Here is a 19,470-nt window from a genome sequence, read left to right on the forward strand (position 1 = left end):
GGAGAAGATCCCAGTCGCAAGCTGTCTTCTGTCGTCCCCGAGGGTCTCTTGAAAGAAGCATATTCTGAGCAAAAATGCACAGAGAAACTGACAGCAAAGGAGTTAGGCTCAGACAAAAGAAGTATTGGGGCAGCATCCTTAGATGTTCAAGTTAGTGTAGGCAGAAAGAGAAATCTGTTCTGGAAAAAAACAAAGCAAATAGGAACTGCCTAACTAGTACAAAATAGACACGTGTATATTTTAAACAGTTCTAGTTGCTCTAGCTTCCACCCTTTAATTTTAAATATTTTGTGAACAAATCTATTTGACCCAAACCTATCTCCTCATGTGCTGGCATATTTTGTAGCTTGTTGCATGGTTTTTTTGGTGCTTCTAGGCTCCACAGAAATAAAAGTGGACAAATTATTTTTGCCTTAAACACAGCGTGTCGGGACTCCAGAATAAATGGGACCATGATCTGATCCCTCCCTTTTTTTGGGTTTACAACCTAAAACCCAGCCAATTTGCTGAAATCCCCAGCAATCTCCTTAGCTGCTCCTGCCTAAAAGCAGTAATAAGTGATTCACTGAATTAAGAGGGTTGCTCTTTGGTTTTGTTTTTTTGAGATCAAGAATTCAGGTCAGAGAAAGGGGGTCAGGGAGATGATGTTTTATTTGACTCTGGGATCATCATAGTTTAGTTCCCTTGTAAAATGGTGCTTAGCTGTAGTTATCAGAGAGCAAAGAGGATGAGGAGATGGGTGTTGTGAGAGTCTGACCTCAACCTTTCTGCTGCATGAAGTGGATGACCAGCTCCTGGGCCTTGCATGCATTCAGGTAATTGCAATGGGCTCTTTCACATCCCAAAATGGTTCATTTCTGTGTGCCAGATAAGCACCTTGGGGGAAGCTTGCTTGGTGCCCTGTTCATGACTTTGTACCATTTTGCCATGTGTTCACGTTGCGAGTTCCTAAGCTGTTATATGGAGGGTTGCTGTAAGAATCAGGGTTGCTGTCTGTAATGGGTTAAGCTGGCAGGAGTGCAGCACCAAGCTGTGCTGAACTGGAGCAGGATTTGATGGAGGCTGCTCTTTGCTGAATGCTGGTAATGGCAAGCATCAGAGCTCTGATAGGAGTGCAGAGACCACCCTTTTCTGTTGGAGACACAGAATAAGGCTTGTGATTACAAAAGCCTTGTGCTAAAGGTCAAATGCTGAACAAGGAAGTTTCTACATCTTTTGCTGTGCTTGTGAACTTTACAGGTTGAGAATGGATAAGAGTGAGCCCACGGTAGTGGAGGCCAGTGTTGGCGAGAGAGTCAGACTGCCCTGCACAGTGGAAGCATCACCCACTCTCACCATTGAGTGGCAGAAAGATGGGCAGCCCCTTTCCTCTCCCAGGTGAGCTCCCAGGTGGCTTCAACCATTCATGTGAAGAAGAGCCTCCTCCTTTCCTTTCCTGACTCCTCCTTTGAGAGAATGATGCTGCTGGCCATGCAGCAACGACCTGTCCTTCTTTATGCTGGCCAAATTCCTCCACCAGGGCCAGACTACTGCTTGCCTACCCCAGCCTCACTCACAGATCAAAGTCTGAACATTGAACCCTTGAGTGAACAGCTGTGACACAGGGTCTACAAGTGAGTCAAGGGTGAAATTTGTTCATCTACAAAGCTAGCAGAAAAAGTACATGTGGCAAGCAAATTTGCCAAAACCCAGCTGGTCTGTGAGCAAGGGCAGAGGTTCACAGCAGAGAGAGATCAGGGTGCCTGCAGTGAACTTTCATGGCTACTGGTGCTGCTCTCCTGCAACTGTCCTCACTCTGCTCCCAGAAACCTGCTCTAGCAGCAAGCTTTTCCAGTGTCTACAGCACCAGTTCTGAGATTTGACGACTAAGGGTTGTATTACAACCCCTGCAGCTAAACCTTTGCTCAGTAGTACTGCACAATTGTGCATGAGGCACTGCTTCAGCTCTGCTGTCTGGAGGTCCATCCTGACCTGAGCGCAGGCTGAGGGAGGTTCTGGTTTTGTTCCCCAGACACAGGCAGCAGTCAGATGGGGCCCTGGTGATCAGCCGGGTCAGCCCTGAAGATCTCGGCTTCTTTACCTGTGTTGCCTCGAATGGACGTGACCTGGACCAGCGCCAGGTCCTGTTCCGACCCCTAGGTACTGGATGGATGGAGGAATGCATGACGTGTGCACAAAAGCGGGAAACAGGGAGGGCTGTACAGGGAGTGTGGTTTTCTTGGCTGGCCATGCCTCTTTGCTGTTACACCTAATGTTTAACAGGCAGCTTGAGGGCAAGGGAAGAGCGAGTTGTTTTGCCCAATGGTAATCCGCATGTGTCTAGTACATCATGGTGCTCCAGGCAGTGGGAAAAGGCACTGATAGCACAGGAAGGGTCACTCTCAGGGCCTTGTTTGTGGAACACTGGTGTGGAATGGGTATAAGAGCAAGAGAAACTGAGTAGATCGTCCTTCTGTGCACATAACATGCATGTGTCCGGCTGGACAAAAATGCTCTTTGAGGCCTCTGCTACTTGCCCTTGCTCAGGCCAAAACCCTTAGGAAATCCACATTCCACATAGCAATGGCAGCACAGCCTCAAACATGCTGTTTCAAGGCCTAGGGACTTGCAACTCATCATGGGTTGTGTTGGACTTGGGCATGAGCCTTTTCCTGCTACCAGGTGCAGCTTGGCATTGTCTTCCTGCCAGTAATGTTTTCCCTTCTGGTCTAGGAGAGCTGAGGATCACCGGTCTTCTGCCAAGCATCACGGTACCTGAAGGAGGTACTGCTCAGCTTCATTGTACAGTGACTGGCAACAACGTGAATATAAGGTGGTCAAGGTGAGCAAAAATGAGTCAGAACAACTTCCCATTCTTTCTCTTTACAAACCTCATCATTTACCATGCAAATACTAATGCAGGGTGCCTGCCAGTTATGGCAGAGACCACAGTTCTCAGCCCAACTGGTATCACCTACCCTTTCTTAAACAACTTGGATGTTAGTTACCAAGATCCCTGTGGGGTGTGGCAGAGTCATCAAGTTTGTGTTCTGGTCAAATAAGGAGGAAAGCAAACATTAACAAAGATTTCACGGAGTTCAGAAGGGCTCTGTGCTGGAAAGCTAGTTAACATGACAATAGCAAGAACTAAAATGAGTAATCAGAGGAAAACCTTTAGTTGCTCTTTATAAAACCCTCTCTGCCTAGCCCTAACAAACATTTCAGCCCCTACAGTAACAGCAACTCTTCTCCCAGCTTCCTGCTGGAATACTTCTCTCCATGTACTTTTAAGTGGAAGCAAGGGAGATTTAAAAGTGTTTTAAGGTGAAAAGCTTTGTCCTCTTCTCTTGATTGTTTACTGGGAAACTCTGAATTTGTGCAAGTGTTTGGTGGGGATTTTTCTCCTGTTTGGCAATAATCAGTTCTGTTTTGAGCCTTCTTACGAAGTATCCAGAGACATGGAGTGGTAATTGTTTAAATCCCTCTACTCTGAGGGTTAGGACTGAAGTGGGCCATCTAACAAAGAGAGCTTTTCTTCCATACATGTTTGGTATTCGAGTTTACAAAATGTTGCATGTTTCAGAGTCTGAACGAAACCCTTTTCAGTGAAACAAATTTCATTTCATTGGTAACTAGGAGTTCACAATTCAGGCAGTTTTCCTGCTGGGCACAGATTCTTCCAGGAGGAACTGAACAGACACAATCTTGCTGGTTTTTTAAAGAAACTTTTAAGAGAGAGGAAAGAGGGCACATTGCTCACTACCCCATATGCTCCTCAAGCAATATGCGCTGCTATCAATGCCAGCCAAACAAGTACTGCCAGACCACAACCTGGAGGGAGGGAAAGGCACACTGGATTTTTTCTTGGTCCCTCAGACCTCAAAAATGTGTACTAGTGGAAAGGGCAATGTCTTTATATGGAGCACACAGCGAGCTACCTCCCACGCAGACTGTGGGCTAACGGATGTAGACTCCAGACTCCCTCAGGCTCGTGTTACTACACAATTGTAGGGACAAGTTGTGGCTAGAGATTTCTTCTTACTTCCTGCTGAATTTGTAAAAATTCTCCCCTTTCATGGAACATCAGTTTCCAAAGAGCACAGAGAGCTCCTTTAGCCCCCATGGGTGGGAATAGTGATACAACATGTTTTTCACCACAGGAACGGAGTCCCCATGCGGGGGGATGGCCACCACATCCACCTGTCCCAGGATGGAAGCCTGATCATAAGCAACGTCCAAGAGGCTGATGAGGGATCCTACACATGCAGTGCCTACAGCAGCAGTAACTCTGTCAGTGCCAGCACAGAGGTGAAAGTGCTGAGGAACAGGCCTAGCAGTGAGTACAGCCTGGTCTTCCTGCTTCTCCCTGCACAGTCCCTGTATCTTGGCTGCTATTATAAGTCTGCCCATTGCGTGTGCCAGTCCACCACCAACCTTGGGCTTTAGGGAGCAGCAGGAGCCTGCTTTCCCTGGGCAGATAAGTAGGATGGTGCAAAGCGGGGCACTGGGAGCCTAAATAATATCCTGAGGCCAAAACGCCATAGTTGGTTGACCAAATAGTTGGCTGCAAGGTTTGTAGTTGGACTGTGGACACCATCCAGCTGACCTTACACAAAGTGTAGGTTGAGTGGTCTCTTGTCAGGAGGTCAGCCCCTGAAAATGCATTCTCCTCCTGTACCTCACCAGAGGTGTCAGTTTCATCTTGAAACTCATCATCTCATTCCTGATGTTGGACTAAATTTAAAACAATCCCCTCAGAACCAGCGTGGTGGAGGAAGCAGGAACATACTGTGTCTTTTGGGAGGGAAAAGCAAGCTGAGAATAAATTTACAGCTGGTTCACCTTTTGCTTGACTGCAGCTACTACGAGTCATGTTGTGGATCTGAGTAGAGAGTGCGTGGACCAGCCCCACCTCGCCAACTGTGACCTGATCCTGCAGGCCCAGCTCTGTGGTAACGAATACTACTCCAGCTTCTGCTGTGCCAGCTGTGCTCGCCACCGACCGCAGGCCAGCACACCGCATCACCGCGGGTGACAGACACCCCCAGAACGAAGTACAGGTGACCCAGGACAGGCTGGAAGTCTGAACTCTGTTCTTTGACTGCATGGGACTGTTCTGGGAGCTCTGCGCTGCTGCTCGAGAGGGTGAATTGAACAGTGTGTAGTGGGTGTAAAGGTTCAAATGTGGGAGACCCGCTACCCTCAAGTTTATTGTAAACTCCTTTTCCCCCCTGTGTGCCTTGCTGTACCTAATCCATCTCTTCAGGGTAGTTGCTGTCATTCACATAACAAGATAATATTGGGAAAGTAAGGATGATGTGACTAGAGAAAGCAGATAACCAACATGAAAGAGGGAGACACCAATTCTTTATACAAGCAAGAGAGAGAAGCGCTCTTAAAAAAATAATCTCTGAAGTGTTTGAAATTGGGCCTGAACCACCTTAACCAAAGCACTAATGAGCAATGAACATTTGTAATCCTGAGAAGCGCTTTCCATCTAAATGCAAACAGCTAAATGAGAAACAGCTGGATGCATATAAAATTAGTGTTTGGGTTCCAGGGGCTTACTAGCTCTGGGGTTGCAGCTGCAATGTCAGGTAACTGTAGCTGTTTTATTCCAGTAGACCTTAGACAAATTTCTAGTAGGGTCAGTTTGGTTTCTACTTGACTATAATCAGCTTTGGAGTGAAACACAGGAACAGTGCTTCACAGAAAACTTAAGACAAAACAGAAAAATACTTCTAGCCCTTTGTGAATGTAAGGGGTAATTTACATGAATATGCCAACACTGTTAGCTGTTCTGAGATGCTGCAGTTTAAATATCATTCATTCTAGGAAGGCTCAACACAAATAATTTTTTTTCCTCAAACCAGAACTGTGCTGTTCAATTTATCGCAAAACTGGAGTCGGTGGTAGCACTGTGCTGAGTTTCAGCTTGGAGGAAACAAATAGTATACACATAGAAATACATGTGTAGGTGCATTTGACTTGACAGAATAAACCTCCCAATGATCTGCTGTAGTCTCAGTTAAGTCCTGGATGGCCTGGCTTTCCAGGAAAAAGTTAGTTAAGTAAGTCAGGGAAAGCCTGGTTCTGCATGTGGCCTGGGCTGATGCCTGCTGCGATGGGCTAACAAGCTAGGACTTCCAGATGCACAGTAGCTGTAGCTGAAAAGTATCCTTCATTTCAAGACATAACAAGGATGAGGCTCTGAAAGTCTCAGGCATTAAGAGGGCGGAAGGTGAGATTATATAATTATATTCCTGTTAAACCAGGAAAGGCCCTTGGGCATCTTCAGTATCTGAGCAAAAGCATTTTTTTTACAGCTTCCACACTATTGTTTTACCCAAGCATCAGCCCTGACACTCCCCTTCTTCTTCATTCTAAACTCCCTGCTGAGACTTGGATGGGTTGACCATACTAATTAGCATCATTACCCATGTATTATTTGCATAGATGTAGCTACAAATTAGGAGACTGGTGTGTAGATGCTGATGTTATGTTTGGAGGGGTGGTGGATGGGTTTTTTTTACTTTTGTCTTCTACTTGTGTTACTTTAAGGCTTCTAAGGAAGCAGCTAATTCAGGACTGTGCTCACACCACACTCCTTCAGTCCCGACTCAGTACCCATCAGAGCACCAGCAATATATAGGTGTAAATCCTCAGGCTGACAGCCTAAAGCTGGTTTGTACTCTAAGTCCAGTAAATCAGTTCGGATGAACCTAAAAATAAGAATTACTGACCTGATGATTGCACTCTCACCGGCACAGGTGTGGCTTCAGGACTGAACACACTGCTTAAAGATGTGAACAAAACTGAGAAGGCAGAAGCAATCCAGTACAGGAGTGAGAGGTGACAGTCACACAGCTATTTGGGGCTGGGTCTCTCCCTGTGGTCTGATAGATTCTGTTTGCTAGAGAAAATACTTATTTTGCAGTTAAGACCCTTTAATTTGATCAGGGAAAACTTCCTCTGCTGTAATGCAGGGCAAGTGTTACAGTTAAGTTTTGAAGTAGAAATCACTGGCTATTTAAGAGCAATGAGATAGTCCTGAAAATTTCTAACTGTGTTTGTACATATTTTTGCATTTCACAGCTCAGACCAGCACCTTTTTGTGTATTTAGGATATTATAGTAGGATTTTGTCTTTTGAGACCAGAGGACTAATCACAGACGCTGTAAATTCCAGTCTTATTGAAGCCCTCAGTTTATATGTGGCAGGCATTCACGGGTAGCCAAGGGCTGCAAACCTGCTCAGGGGCATGGTTAGAAGGTGTATCAGACTCTTGTCCCAGCATAAGTAGTCAGTTCTATAAAATTTCTTTCTACTATGTCAGAGGCGCTATTTTTAGAGTATTTAAATATTCTCTGTAGTCAGCTATCATTCAAGCTGTGTGGTTACACAAGATGGGGTCAGAAAGTGCTTTCTCAAGACTGCATTCTGATAGCCAGGACTCTGACACTGAAAATGCTTTGTTTAGGGGAGAGTTTATTCTGACCTCCTTTCAGCTGCATAACCATGGCAGGAAGGATGAGATTGGCAGGCATGCAGTTCCCTGCTTTAAATACATGCCCGTCACTGTAAAAGTTATCTAATGGGTCTTTACATTTCTTCTATTTGATAAGATGAGCTTCTCCCTCTCTATAGTACCACTTACTTAACCACTTGACTCAATGTTTACTTTTTTTATCCAAGAATCAAGATGTTCATTTACTTCCCTAAACAATGGATTGTAGGAAGTTCTTATCTCTAGGGCAGGAGAAGGGTGTAGCTATACTGGGCTATTTTCAGCTATCTTGGGGCACTTACTGTGAAAGATATGAAACTAACAGAATAACTTATAGCTACTTTATTTCCTGCTATAAATGTCTACAACTATGTTAGCTTTTTGGAAGCTGAAAAAAGCATTAATACCAACTCAAATACCATAGGGAGTGTTTCCATTACTATTCATATCATACTGAAAACAGGTAAAAATCTGTAAAAAGTCACCGGTTTTTAGACTGTGTCGCTGTGTGACTCACTGTACTTGCCTGGAAATGGAAGCTGCTGGCAAGCTCCAATACAAGGGGCAGACAAAGGAAGCATTTCTTCCCCTTCACTTTACAGAGTCTGACTTCTCCTTGTGTCTAAACTGACACGGTGCCCATAAGAATGCAGTGAGAACCAGTCATACTAACAGGGTAGATATGAGCTCACTGGAAGAACAGAAACAGAGTGAAAACACACCATCATCTCATATGGCTCCTTTTAGTAGTAGGGAAAAGAAAAACAAAGCGAGTTTTCCTCTTTGCCCTTACTAAATGTTAATGTCCTCATATTTGTCTCTCTAAATATTCAGTGACAGAAAATGCAGGGATGCAAACCTAGAATCTGATGTTATCAGTAACGGCCTCCATTTTAGAGCTTTATATGGTTATGTGTCACAAGGATATTTTGCAAGTTCAGTCTTAAAGTTCAAAGTAACCTTACATTGTAATAAACAAGAGGTGTTAAGATATTATTCTTAAGCTTTTAGGTTGGCAAGCAGGGCTTACCTATATTCACCTAACAACACAGAAGATACCCAGAAGGGCAAATACTGAAAACTGAATCAGGGTAGGAAATGAAACTTTCACAGACAGTGCTTCTACCACCAACATTTATTTCTGTTAAAGCAGATTATAAATCATCAGTACAAATATATATAACTTACATTTGCTTGTAAGGCCAAAGTTTAAAAGTAAAGTTAAAATGAGATGGTTTTCACAAGTCACCAGAGGCAGAACCTGGACCAGCTGCAGCCTTAACCACAAGGTTTCACAAATCAGTGGGAAAAAACAAAACCAAAGTTAAAAACTGCTAAGAACTATTGACAGACAAACATAAAATGATTTCCCAGGCAGTCCCAGGATATAGATATGATTACAGTAAGTTGTCACAGTAGTGTTAGAACCAAGAGATTAAGACAAAGAAACTGCAGCAATATATGAAAGGAAAAAACCATACTATATAGAATATGTAGATTGATTCCAATAAAAAACAGTAAGTTTTCCCCATGGTTTTCGAACCATGACAATACTGTTCTTTAATTTTCTTTGTTTAAAACTACGATATAATGACTTATTGGTTGTGATTGTTGTTGCAATATGCTACTTACAATGAACAGATACAAGAACAAGCTAGAGCCCCTTTTTCCACCCCCCCAATATTACTTACAATAAGAATCAGAGATAAATCAATCTTATGTACAATTTCTTACATCCAACCCCCATTTTTTTTAACCTTTGGCAAGATTACTTACAACTCATACAGCTTTTAATATCCAACTATTTAAAATATTCTAAATGCATAAAAATAAAGATTTTGGCTTTACTTTATTCTTTACATATAATATTCACTTTGTTACTCAAAATGGAAGCTCAACTTTTTCCACAAACCTAGCTTTTGCTAAGGTGACAACATCCCATCCATATCCACCCCCCCCCCACCCTAACCCATTTTTCCCTGAGGGGGAAACATCCAGGACTTGCAGGGCATCAGAAGGACACAGGTACAAAGATCTGCCTTCCTTTCTGTGTGAGATGATTGATGTTTCTGCAGAACAGGCTTTGGGACTGGGTGCCTTTATTTCCTCCATTCAACTTCCAGCTTTCCAAGTGAGGAGGGAATGCAGACTGGGGTGACTCCAGGATTCTTTTTAAGAACTGCACATTAAATTCTCTGTATGTCTATGTCCTCCCCATAATGCTCCCTCTTTCTAACCCATTTTTGTTTTAAGGGACCTTTGGGATTAACAAAGCAAACTGATCAGAAACAGTCCCCTTTGCTCCCTTTATCCCTCTATCCTAATGTACAATTTATCCATCTCCCCCATAGGACTGCTTAAAGTTCAATCTCAAATGTCTTCTGTAAATCGCTCGAGAAGGGGTTGGTTGGGGAGGGATTAGTGCGCTGTTTTGCCTTGCTCTCTAGTGCTGCCCACTGTGCTTCAAATGCGTCTACCTGTGGAGCAGCCACGGGGGGCTGGGAATGCTTGTCCTCGGCAGCCCATTTCCCACCGTCGACTCCGTTGAAAGCTGTGGAGCCGTTGTGCTGCGCAGGGGGGTTGAAGAAAGGACTGGCTGTGGCGCTGCTGCTTTCGTACTGCGGGAGCGTCTGCTGTTTGACAAGACTGGGGGACTGATGCGGGTGGGCTGCTGGAGTGTGGCTTGCAGTACCAAAGACGTTGGCTACCATCTGGGAAGGTGTGATTCCAACCACAGGGACGCTTGGGGCTGCATAGGTCATCCCATTTGCTACAGCATAGGGCTGAGCTGGAATAAATGCTGGCTGCATGGGCGGTACCACACCCACCGGCACAGGCTGAGGTGCAATGAAGGTGCTGACTGGGAAGGCTGGTGCTGACTGGGAAGCTGGAGCTGCTGGAGGAGGCTGGAGCAGTGGCTGTGGGGCTGGGGCTGAGGTTGGCTGCTGTTGGGCTCTCACAGTCTTTGAGACCTCTTCCAACCAGCGGTCTGCCTCTGAGGGAGTACGTCTGTGATTTCCTTGGAAGAGACTTGGTGAGGCTGCACCTGAGGAGGTGCTGCTCCATTCAGTGCCTGGGAAGAAAAGCATGGGCAAGTCACTGTTATTTCCGCTCCTCACTCTTTCATAAGTTAGAAAGGCTGGAGGGTATACACAAGGACAGACAGGCCTCCTCCCACCATGACTGAAAGATGCTACCAACACTGGAAGCATCTTTATGCATCCACTGCACTGTTCTGTTCTAGGAAGACATTTATCAAGAAGGGGTAGATAAGGGCTTTTTTGCTAAAATGCAGATTTATGGGTATTTTTCTTCATAGGAGACATCTGAGACTTTAGGGTACGCAGAAGAGCATGCAGTTATGAGCCTGCACTCATAACTTGGTGGCAGTGATGTAGTCCATAACCACTAGTTCATCTGACTGGGGAGTATCAGTTGCTGAACGTACAGCCAGGACTGGTGGACTTACAACACAAAGCTATAGAAACTGTTTTAAAGACGAAGTCTGGTGCTCTTAGGAGGCCAAGTAGAACCTACTACTTCACTAGCAAAGTTTCTCTTGTTGAGTGGCTCTTACACCAGGAAATTACGTTAGTTAAGATTGTAGCCTTCTACAACACGTGTCCACATGGGTGGCAGCCATTTCAGGCACCTCCCTACACCGTGTATAACTGCAGACAAGGCCTGGAGGAACAGACTAAACTTACTAAACAGGGGAAATGAACCTCTAAAGCCTTTAAGCAGCCAACTTAATCCATCCTTATGCACGTTAGTGGAAAGAACACACAAAAATTAATTTGGGTACACATCGATTCTTTCCCCTTCATACACACACACACATGCAACTTCATTACTTCCTTTTTAAGCACTGAATTTTCTAAAATGCTGCCAAAATAAGAATCAGTCCAAATTATAGACCCAGAACCAGCAAGTTCATCGCTTCCCTCCATCCACTCGTGCAAAAGGCTACTACTTCCGTCTTTTGTTCCTGTTCCTTCCACTTGCCATTAAGTGGCACTGACAGTTGTCTCAAGGGCTTAATTATGCTTTTGATCCAAGTTCTTATAGCAGTGCACCGGATCTACTTCCAATCTTACCAGTGACCACGGCTGCAGCTCCAGTATTAGCAGCAGGAGCATGAGCCCAAGGATTGGTTTCACGAACTGGCATAGCTGTGGACACTACAGCAGCTTGGGATGGTTTAGCAGCAAGCACACAGAAGGCAGAGGCAGTGCCATTAACTAAAATGGGAGCAGACAACATCAGTGCGATTAATTCATGCAAGGCATGCACGTGACTGGAATATTAGTAGGCCGGGTCATACCTATCAACATACAACAATTTTAGACACTTCCACATGACAGCGGTTTGTGTAAATTAGCCAAACTGGACTGACAGTCAATAAAAGTAGTAAATTCCATTTCACCAAGCCAATACTTGTGAAGAGAATTGTGGGATTGAGAATTAATTATGTATTTTAAGAGGCCTTGAATTCTGATGACCAATGGAACTTAAATTTGTTGTTTTTATAAGGAAGAGAAAGGGTTCACCAGAAGTTACTGTATGGTTAATTTTAGATTCAAAAGAACACATTTTAGATACAAAGTAACAATAACAACATTTAACATGGAGTGGTTCTTTTTTCACACAACTTGCATAAAGGCACAGCAGTGAAATGAAGATTAGCAGCTGCTATGAGTTCTATCTCACCACAACTTATCTAAGAATTTGTGTGAAAAATAGTAATTGTGGTGGCACAAAATCTCTTCTCTTGTGAGATTTGGTTCCTATGACACACAATTGGTAAGGTTTTTGCAGTTCAGGAGGTAGAATGTTAAAATAGCCATTATCTCAATGCCAGTCCCTTTTACAGGTAACTATCGTGTGGTAGGTGCATGAATTTTTTGTTACAAACAAAACCACAGAAAAACTAAACAGACAGGATGAAAAAAGCCGGATGCATTCACCCAAAATACTGGTAACAGGACTTGCACAAGAAATTAAGACCACGTGTTATTGGAAAGCAACATTTTGTGCATTCAAGCCTAATCCAGCGTGACCGCGGCACGCAAAGAAATCACAAACCTTGAAAGGCAGGAGACTGTGGTGCGACTACTGTCACTGGTTTTGTCATGGGGGCCGAAGAGAAAGGGTCTTCTGAGGGTGTGCTGAAAGCACTGGTGATCTGAGAGCACAGGGCACTAATGCTGTCTGTTTCCCCTTCTACCTCAGGGACTAAAATGTAAACAGAATTCATTAAATGGGAAGTTTAAAGGATACAGAAGCAATTTACAAATACCAATGTGAAACTGAAACATAATTAGTTCCCTTATGTCCTAGATGGTCTTGCTACTGATTTGCATGACAGCTTTTTTTAAAATTAGTGTTGACGATCTGACCTGAAATAGAACACCACATTAGTGTATTTTGTGACTAAGTCAAGAGAGTAAGGAGATCACCATTCCAAATTTAAAGGATGCTCATAGCAGAAGTAAAAGGGTTTTCTATAGCTTTAGTAGAGATCTAAATCTTTCAGTATTAAAAAGTGCTAAAAATATCAAGGATTTGGTATTAAGATTTGGCACTCTGTGAAATAAAAATACTTATGATAGATTTAAGTGTTCCAACAACATGCTTCTACAGTAACTACATGAAGTTTAAATGTGCTGACAGCAATGCAGAGCAGCAAGTTAATTCTGGAGTTAGAATGTTGATTGTTCCAGTTCAGCAGTAGCCAAAATCCCCAGCTCCTGTGCTAGAATCATAAAAGCAAAAAACGAATGCTCAAATAAAATGGACACTCAGTTTTAAACCAAGTATCAGCATCATGTGGAGAAAGTAACATCTGGAGTAAAGCTGCCAGCGTACCAGATGTTCTCATTATTACTAATTGCATTGTTTATCAAAAGTACCTATCATCAGTCCTTCATTGCACAGAACTGACATAAGCAGGCATAATCAAGCACAAATAGTGTAAGAAACGTAAGATGGTTGGACTCAACATGCACCATACCTAAAACATAAGGGGAGGCATGCCCAAAAATTGTTTCTTTGAGGGATGGTCCAATACAGTGCATGTAGTGTGACAGTAAGCATCACTGGCAGTGGTATATATGGAAACATGCATCATAATTGTTCTGAATCATGAAAAATTCAGACTGTAGTGTGCTCATTGAGTATCACTAGTGAGTAGAGCACTATTATTGTAAAACTAATCAACTCAGTGCTGGTCTTAAAGCACAGGTCACTAAACAAGGAGTCAGAGTAAGTTTTTTTGTTGAGTTTGCCTTTGTCACAGTGATTTTTACTTCAAAGCTTAGAATCCCAAAACAAGCCCCGTTGCTAAGTGAGAGTACAGTTGGCCTCCAGGATAACCTAGTTAAGGGGACTCTAGGACATTATGCAAGGTACTGAGCATCCCAGCTGTTTATGTTGGGATGACTTTAGAAAACCGCACTACCATCATGTGGAAACTGTACAACTTAAACAGTTAAGTTTCTTTTAATGCAAGGTGAAAAGCAATTTCACTGTTCTCAGAAAGAATTCAGACAGGCAGAAGGACAGTCAATCATCACATGATCCTCTGACAAGTGGTTAAGGCCTTGAAGGGATTTGTCTCTCAGGATGCCCTGACAGTAAGTGGAAGAACTGGTTCAGTGACTCAGAGGGAAAAGCCAGCACCTACTAATTCACCAACACCCATTCCTGGAGCACTTCAAGCTGTGATCCAGTATTTCAGACAGTGATTAGAATATTTTGTCTTCTGCATGTGGACAGTACATTTGAAATTCTTGACTATTTCAAAAGCAGAATTTTTGTGACATAGTCATGTTTGTTCATGATAAATGATAACACGAAGAAGAAGGATTTACTAGAAAATAAGGAGTTATTTGAAGCCACAGAGAAAGAAAGGAGGAACAGACAATATAAGCTAATGTTTCACTGGAACCATTTGGTTTTACCTGAGTTTTTCATGGGGAAATCGGTCTTCCTTTGCACTGTTGAAGGCAGCTCATTTATTCGCAAAGACAACTGGCGTTTAAAAGGAGACATCTTTTGGCTAAGGGCAGGGAAGCCCCTGAAAGACCCTTGCCTGGCAAGCTGCTCTATAGGGGCATGTCTCCGTGGGATAGCGTGGGGATTGCTCATTTCTTTATCCAGAGAGGCAGCAACTTCAGCAGTAGGAGAGGTTGGTGAGCCAGAAGAGGGGGCAGTATTGTTTGGTGCAGCACCTGGTGCTACTGTTTTCACTTCTGTTTCAACTGCTGGAGGAAACAGGGTGAGGTTAGAAGAGTAAAGCAAAGTACTGTTCAACTGCCTGCCCCTATTCCCATTTGTTTTGAAGAAATTCCAAGAATTTGCATAACCAGTACTCTACCAAATGAGTTTCTAATAGCACAGCAGAAAACTCAGTTCTGTATAACTCCATGGTCTCTACCATGTCACTTTACGTACATCCAGGCTCCACAGCTTACTAAGGCCACTTCCCAGAAATGATAGCTTTACATATGTATTCTTTCTAGCTGTTCCTGAGACCCCAGCTCTAAAAATACTTGCAATTCATTTATGAGTAAGACTAAAAAATGTATGGTGTGTTTGAGACCTCTACTTTCCCTCACACAGAACCATGGCCAAAATATTACTACGAACTGTATTAAGTGACTTAGGGTGCCATAGCTCAGCAGCAACAGGGAACAGAAACCAGCTCTAGCACCTTCTTTCAAAAGCCACCCTGTCAGCCCTGCAGAATCAGCAGCAGCAGCCAAACACACTGCACAAGCTTCAGCAGGCCAAAGGTAGCAGCAGCACTTAACAAGTTAGACTGCATTCAGCGCTCAGGCTGCAGTACCCCAACTCCTCCAGGAAATAATAGAATAGTAATGGGGAGTTTTCCATCTCTAGGAGAACTCTCTCTCACTCATAAATGAATTGGCTTTGGGGATTATCAACACAGCAGGACAAGGGGAAATCTCACTATGCAGGTATGAATTCTTATTTTACCTATATCGTTTTCCAAACGTTTTAAGAAAAACAATTACTTTTTTTTTGACATATCAGCAGAACAACTAGAAATCTGGTAAAGAGAGGAGTCAGACTAGAGATTTCTGAGGAGCTGGAATGGTAGGAGGAACTAATTATATTGTCTTGCAAGCTTCAGTACCCATGAGTTGCAGCTGCTTGTTCAAGTGAAACTTTTCTAATCAGTCTTTCTTGGAAAGGATTTCACACACCTTCATTGAGTCAAGATTTTGACTCATGCCCTCAAGTAACAAAGGCCTTGTGTTTAAGCTTCATTTAGCACATTCTGAAACTAACGTACGGGAACAAGCAGATGGATGACGAAAACAAAGATTAAAGTTTTGCAATCGAGGGGCAGCATAAAACTTGCTGTGAAATCCTCTGAAACAAAAGTTTGACTCCACTGTAAAGAGAGTTATGAACAATATTTATAATATTTATTTTTTGTTAGCTGTAGAACTCCACTACTTATAATAAAAATTGAGTAACAAGTTCTACATTTCAGTTTCAGAACACTAACTCCTCTAAAATCAGTTAGTTATTAGTTTTGAATGTAATTAACAGTGTAACAGTTGTGTGTTTTATTGGGAAGGGGCGGTAATTTTGTTCTGTTTTTTTTAGAAAGCACTCTGTTCTTCCCCCATGCAGCATTATTCTATACATACACTCTGTAATCTGCCATAAAAATAATAAAAAAATTACATTCTTTTCTAAGAAAAATGCATTTCATTTTCTGTTCATTTACCATAAGCTTTAGATGTGTCTGGCAAACTTGTCCTATTTTTATAATAATTTTGTAATAAAGCCTTTTAGTATAGTACCTACAGTGTTCTCTGCCATAAAGCAGGCTGACAAAACAAAGCAGAAGCAGCTTTCACATATGAAGCCACTTGCATCTTTTCTAGAAGGGATATGGGAAAATGCGCTCTGAGTGAATCTGGGAGCGATTTTTGCATCCTGTGAAGTGACAAGAGTCTGGGAATATTGTTTGAACATAGCAAGGTTCAAGAGAGGGAATGCTCTAAGGATGTTAAGCCTAAATCCTTGCACAGGCCTCAGTGCTGGTTTTGCTCGCTATAGATGATTGTTTAAGTTGTATCTCGTACCTTTAGCATCCGGCATCTGTCTCATAATTTCCTCTCTCTCTGCTTGTTCAGTAGCTGTAGTGACCCTGAATGACCCCTCTCTAGTGAATGTGGTTCTGCTGGCATCAAAGGTGGCAGTCACTCCACACTCCTTCTCTCGCTTCTGCTTTCGCTCCAGGCATGCTGCAAATGCACAGCCCACGGCATGACTCAACCTTTCCCCCTGCACAAGACAACATTGCGTCATACAGTAACCGGAACAGAAACATCGCAAAGGCATAACCTGTCTTTATAAGACGCATCTAATTCAGGCATCTAAGAGAACTACTGTAATTGGTCGTCTTTAGTATGGCTCTAAATTAAACCTGGTATATAAAGACACCCAACTACTAATGCACAAGCCATGTTCAAGAAGGCCACCCAGGAATGAAGGAGACTGTTGGATAACCTGTTTAGTTCAACTGTTACTAAGATGATGGTGTGATAATGTGCCTGCATTGATCGCTTGCCTCTGGATACATCTGTGCACAAAGAAACTCTCCTGAAGCCATCTTAAGGTGTAAATCCTGAAGGACAGATGAGTGCTATTCTTGGAGCAAGTTTACAGAGGGCTCAGGGAGACACAACCTTTGTGTGTAAGTGTGAAAATTAAAAGTACAGTGGTGACTAGTTACACCTCTTAATGGCCCTGACCAAATGCATAAGTTAAGAGTGCCTTCTGAAAAGCACTTCCATTATTCACCAGTGAGGTTAAAAGAATCCGCTATCCAATAACTGCAATAAGGAAAGGAAATTCAAGTCAGAGGAAGTCCAGCAACCCAGCTGATACAGTGGTGACAGCTGAGTCAGAGGCACTATTGCTACCAGTAGCTCAACTCATCTATCATAATCTGTTAGTGAATTGACCTGTTATTCACAGAGGAAAAGAGAAATGTTCCAGCTCTGACTTAAGTTTTACTGGGAATTTCTAACTTAATTGTTAAAAGAGAAATGATAAATTGTCAAGTACCACTACTCTGAACATGCAGCTCTGTGGAGTTCACACAATAAATTTGCATGAGGTTTCAAGCACTCTGTATAATAAAGGCAGGAATCAACAAAAAGTAGATAGAGGGAAAGGCCAGATGACGGAGTTAAATAACTTACTTAAGTCTACACAGCAAGAAACTGATAGAGGTAACTTACTTTAAACCTTCCACTCAAAACACCTCTAGAAGCAAACAGAGTGCTAATTCAATTCAGTTTAGCTCCATTCCTTAACATTCGGATGACTTTTCACTGAAGAAAACATTTGCATACAAGAGACTGCATTCATAACCAGTCTGTATTTACTTTGATTTTATCCTGGAAAAACTGTTTCAGTTTTTGGCTGTAAATATTTTCAGATGAAAAAATCTTCCATCTATTCTTAGAAGAGTAGTTCCTTTCTGCTGGAGATAGCTGAGGCTGACTGCATTCCTTTTATACACATGCTGAGCACCATTTCTCTCCACAAGACGACACCACAGAGCAATGGCAAATAATTCAGATATAGGGAATTAGAACTAAAATGATTTTCAAGGAGTAAGTAACATTCCAGCTGGAGTCAAAACATATTGCAGTATTCCAGGTACTCAGTTTTTCTGACCATTACTTCTAGCTATGAGCTAGAAGAGTTGGGTACACAGTTTTTCTGACCATTACTTCTAGCTATGAGCTAGAAGAGTTGGGCACACACCACATTAAACTTACCGTGTCCTTCACAGCCATAAAGCAGTGGCATATCCAGCGTCTCGTTGTGCCATCTCGACAGATGTATGAGAACGCCCGGTCAAAGTTCCTGTCTGGTGCGCAGAAAGAAACTTTCTCTATTGTCTGATCAACTATAAGATCCTAGAGGGAAAAAATCGCCCCCACAATAAAAGAAACGTGAGGAAATATGGAAAAACACTGAACAAGTAATTTTTAGTAGTAACTGCACAAAGATGACTTATAGTAAAAAGAGGGTAACCTGATCTGGCTATTAATTATCTGTCAACAAAGTAACCATTCAGAATCTGTTCCCCTTAAGAAAGAAAAAGAACAGATCACATTTTCCAATAGACGCCTTTGGTAGAAGTGTGCCAAAACAACACTTAAGAATTTAGGGACCCAAACAATTCCTATGATCTCTCTCTAGACTATGGAAGCACACATTTTTGTTTTGTTTTATTTTTACAGCAGCTCCATAGTCTTGCAATCAAAAAGTCTTTACTGTGCTTATAACACAAACTGAAATTTGTGGGAAAGGTCTTTAAGTGTGAAAAGGTCTAGCAGCTTCTACAAAAAGAGCAAAAACTGATCTGCCAACTAGCTAAGCAGTGACGCAATGGAAAAGCACCAGCAGCATTGGTAGTATCAAACATCTCTGATTTAGTCCCATAGATTGATAGAAGTGTTTTTAAAAAGGAGATAGTACACTTTAAGACTATGTCATCTTCATTAAAAATTATTTTATCGACTTTTTTCAAAACTGTTTCTTTTGTTTGGTGGCTAGTACTTGGCACCTCTGCTGATGTACTGAACCACCAGGAGGCAATAGTATATTCTCTTTTTAAATTTCATACTTTTAATTAACTTCAGAGTCTGCACATCTTATTAAAATTCAATTTGCAAATATTACATATATGCAGCAACGTTTCTAAAAATAACGTATTATTACTTTTAAATGAGGCAATCAGTAGACTGAGTTCACTCACATCAGTATGTTTGTATTAGAAACTGAATTCTTGAGAGATGGCAGTTTTATCCCTGATGAAGCATTCCATAACAGCAGCCCTGGAGAAGTCTAGCCACAGAGCAGATATGTGACAGGTAGTACTGTGGAGGGACATGAGTTATCTCTGCCTGCCAGTGCTGGTT

The 19,470-nt window shown here is 42.5% G+C and overlaps 2 protein-coding genes across 27 annotated transcripts in view; one reads left to right on the top strand and one right to left on the bottom strand.

Annotated features, from left to right (window-relative positions):
* The window catches only part of PAPLN (papilin, proteoglycan like sulfated glycoprotein), a 53,300-nt gene extending 45,892 nt beyond the window's left edge, over positions 1-7,408 (top strand). For 5 of the 6 annotated variants that reach the window (XM_027642370.1, XM_027642369.1, XM_027642371.1 and 2 more), the window contains 5 exons: positions 1,240-1,377; positions 2,012-2,139; positions 2,713-2,821; positions 4,140-4,315; positions 4,839-7,408. In XM_027642370.1, the coding sequence (XP_027498171.1) occupies positions 1,240-1,377; positions 2,012-2,139; positions 2,713-2,821; positions 4,140-4,315; positions 4,839-5,014 (727 nt within the window). In that variant the 3' untranslated portion in view covers positions 5,015-7,408. Of the gene's footprint in view, positions 1-1,239; positions 1,378-2,011; positions 2,140-2,712; positions 2,822-4,139; positions 4,316-4,838 lie in introns of those variants that run through there. The other variant, XR_003527524.1, reaches the window with a different exon arrangement.
* A 1,198-nt stretch (positions 7,409-8,606) lies between these two features.
* The window catches only part of NUMB (NUMB, endocytic adaptor protein), a 90,571-nt gene continuing 79,707 nt past the window's right edge, over positions 8,607-19,470 (bottom strand). For 12 of the 21 annotated variants that reach the window (XM_027642377.1, XM_027642375.1, XM_027642382.1 and 9 more), the window contains 6 exons: positions 18,322-18,462; positions 16,612-16,813; positions 14,449-14,751; positions 12,572-12,721; positions 11,584-11,727; positions 8,607-10,559 (listed from right to left, as the gene is read on the bottom strand). In XM_027642377.1, the coding sequence (XP_027498178.1) occupies positions 9,844-10,559; positions 11,584-11,727; positions 12,572-12,721; positions 14,449-14,751; positions 16,612-16,813; positions 18,322-18,462 (1,656 nt within the window). In that variant the 3' untranslated portion in view covers positions 8,607-9,843. The remainder of the gene's footprint in view (positions 10,560-11,583; positions 11,728-12,571; positions 12,722-14,448; positions 14,752-16,611; positions 16,814-18,321; positions 18,463-19,470) is intronic. The other 9 variants (XM_027642388.1, XM_027642386.1, XM_027642384.1 and 6 more) reach the window with 4 other exon arrangements.

The sequence above is a fragment of the Corapipo altera genome, unplaced genomic scaffold, assembly GCF_003945725.1.
Source record: "Corapipo altera isolate COAL_440 unplaced genomic scaffold, ASM394572v1 23b, whole genome shotgun sequence".
NCBI lineage: Eukaryota > Metazoa > Chordata > Aves > Passeriformes > Pipridae > Corapipo > Corapipo altera.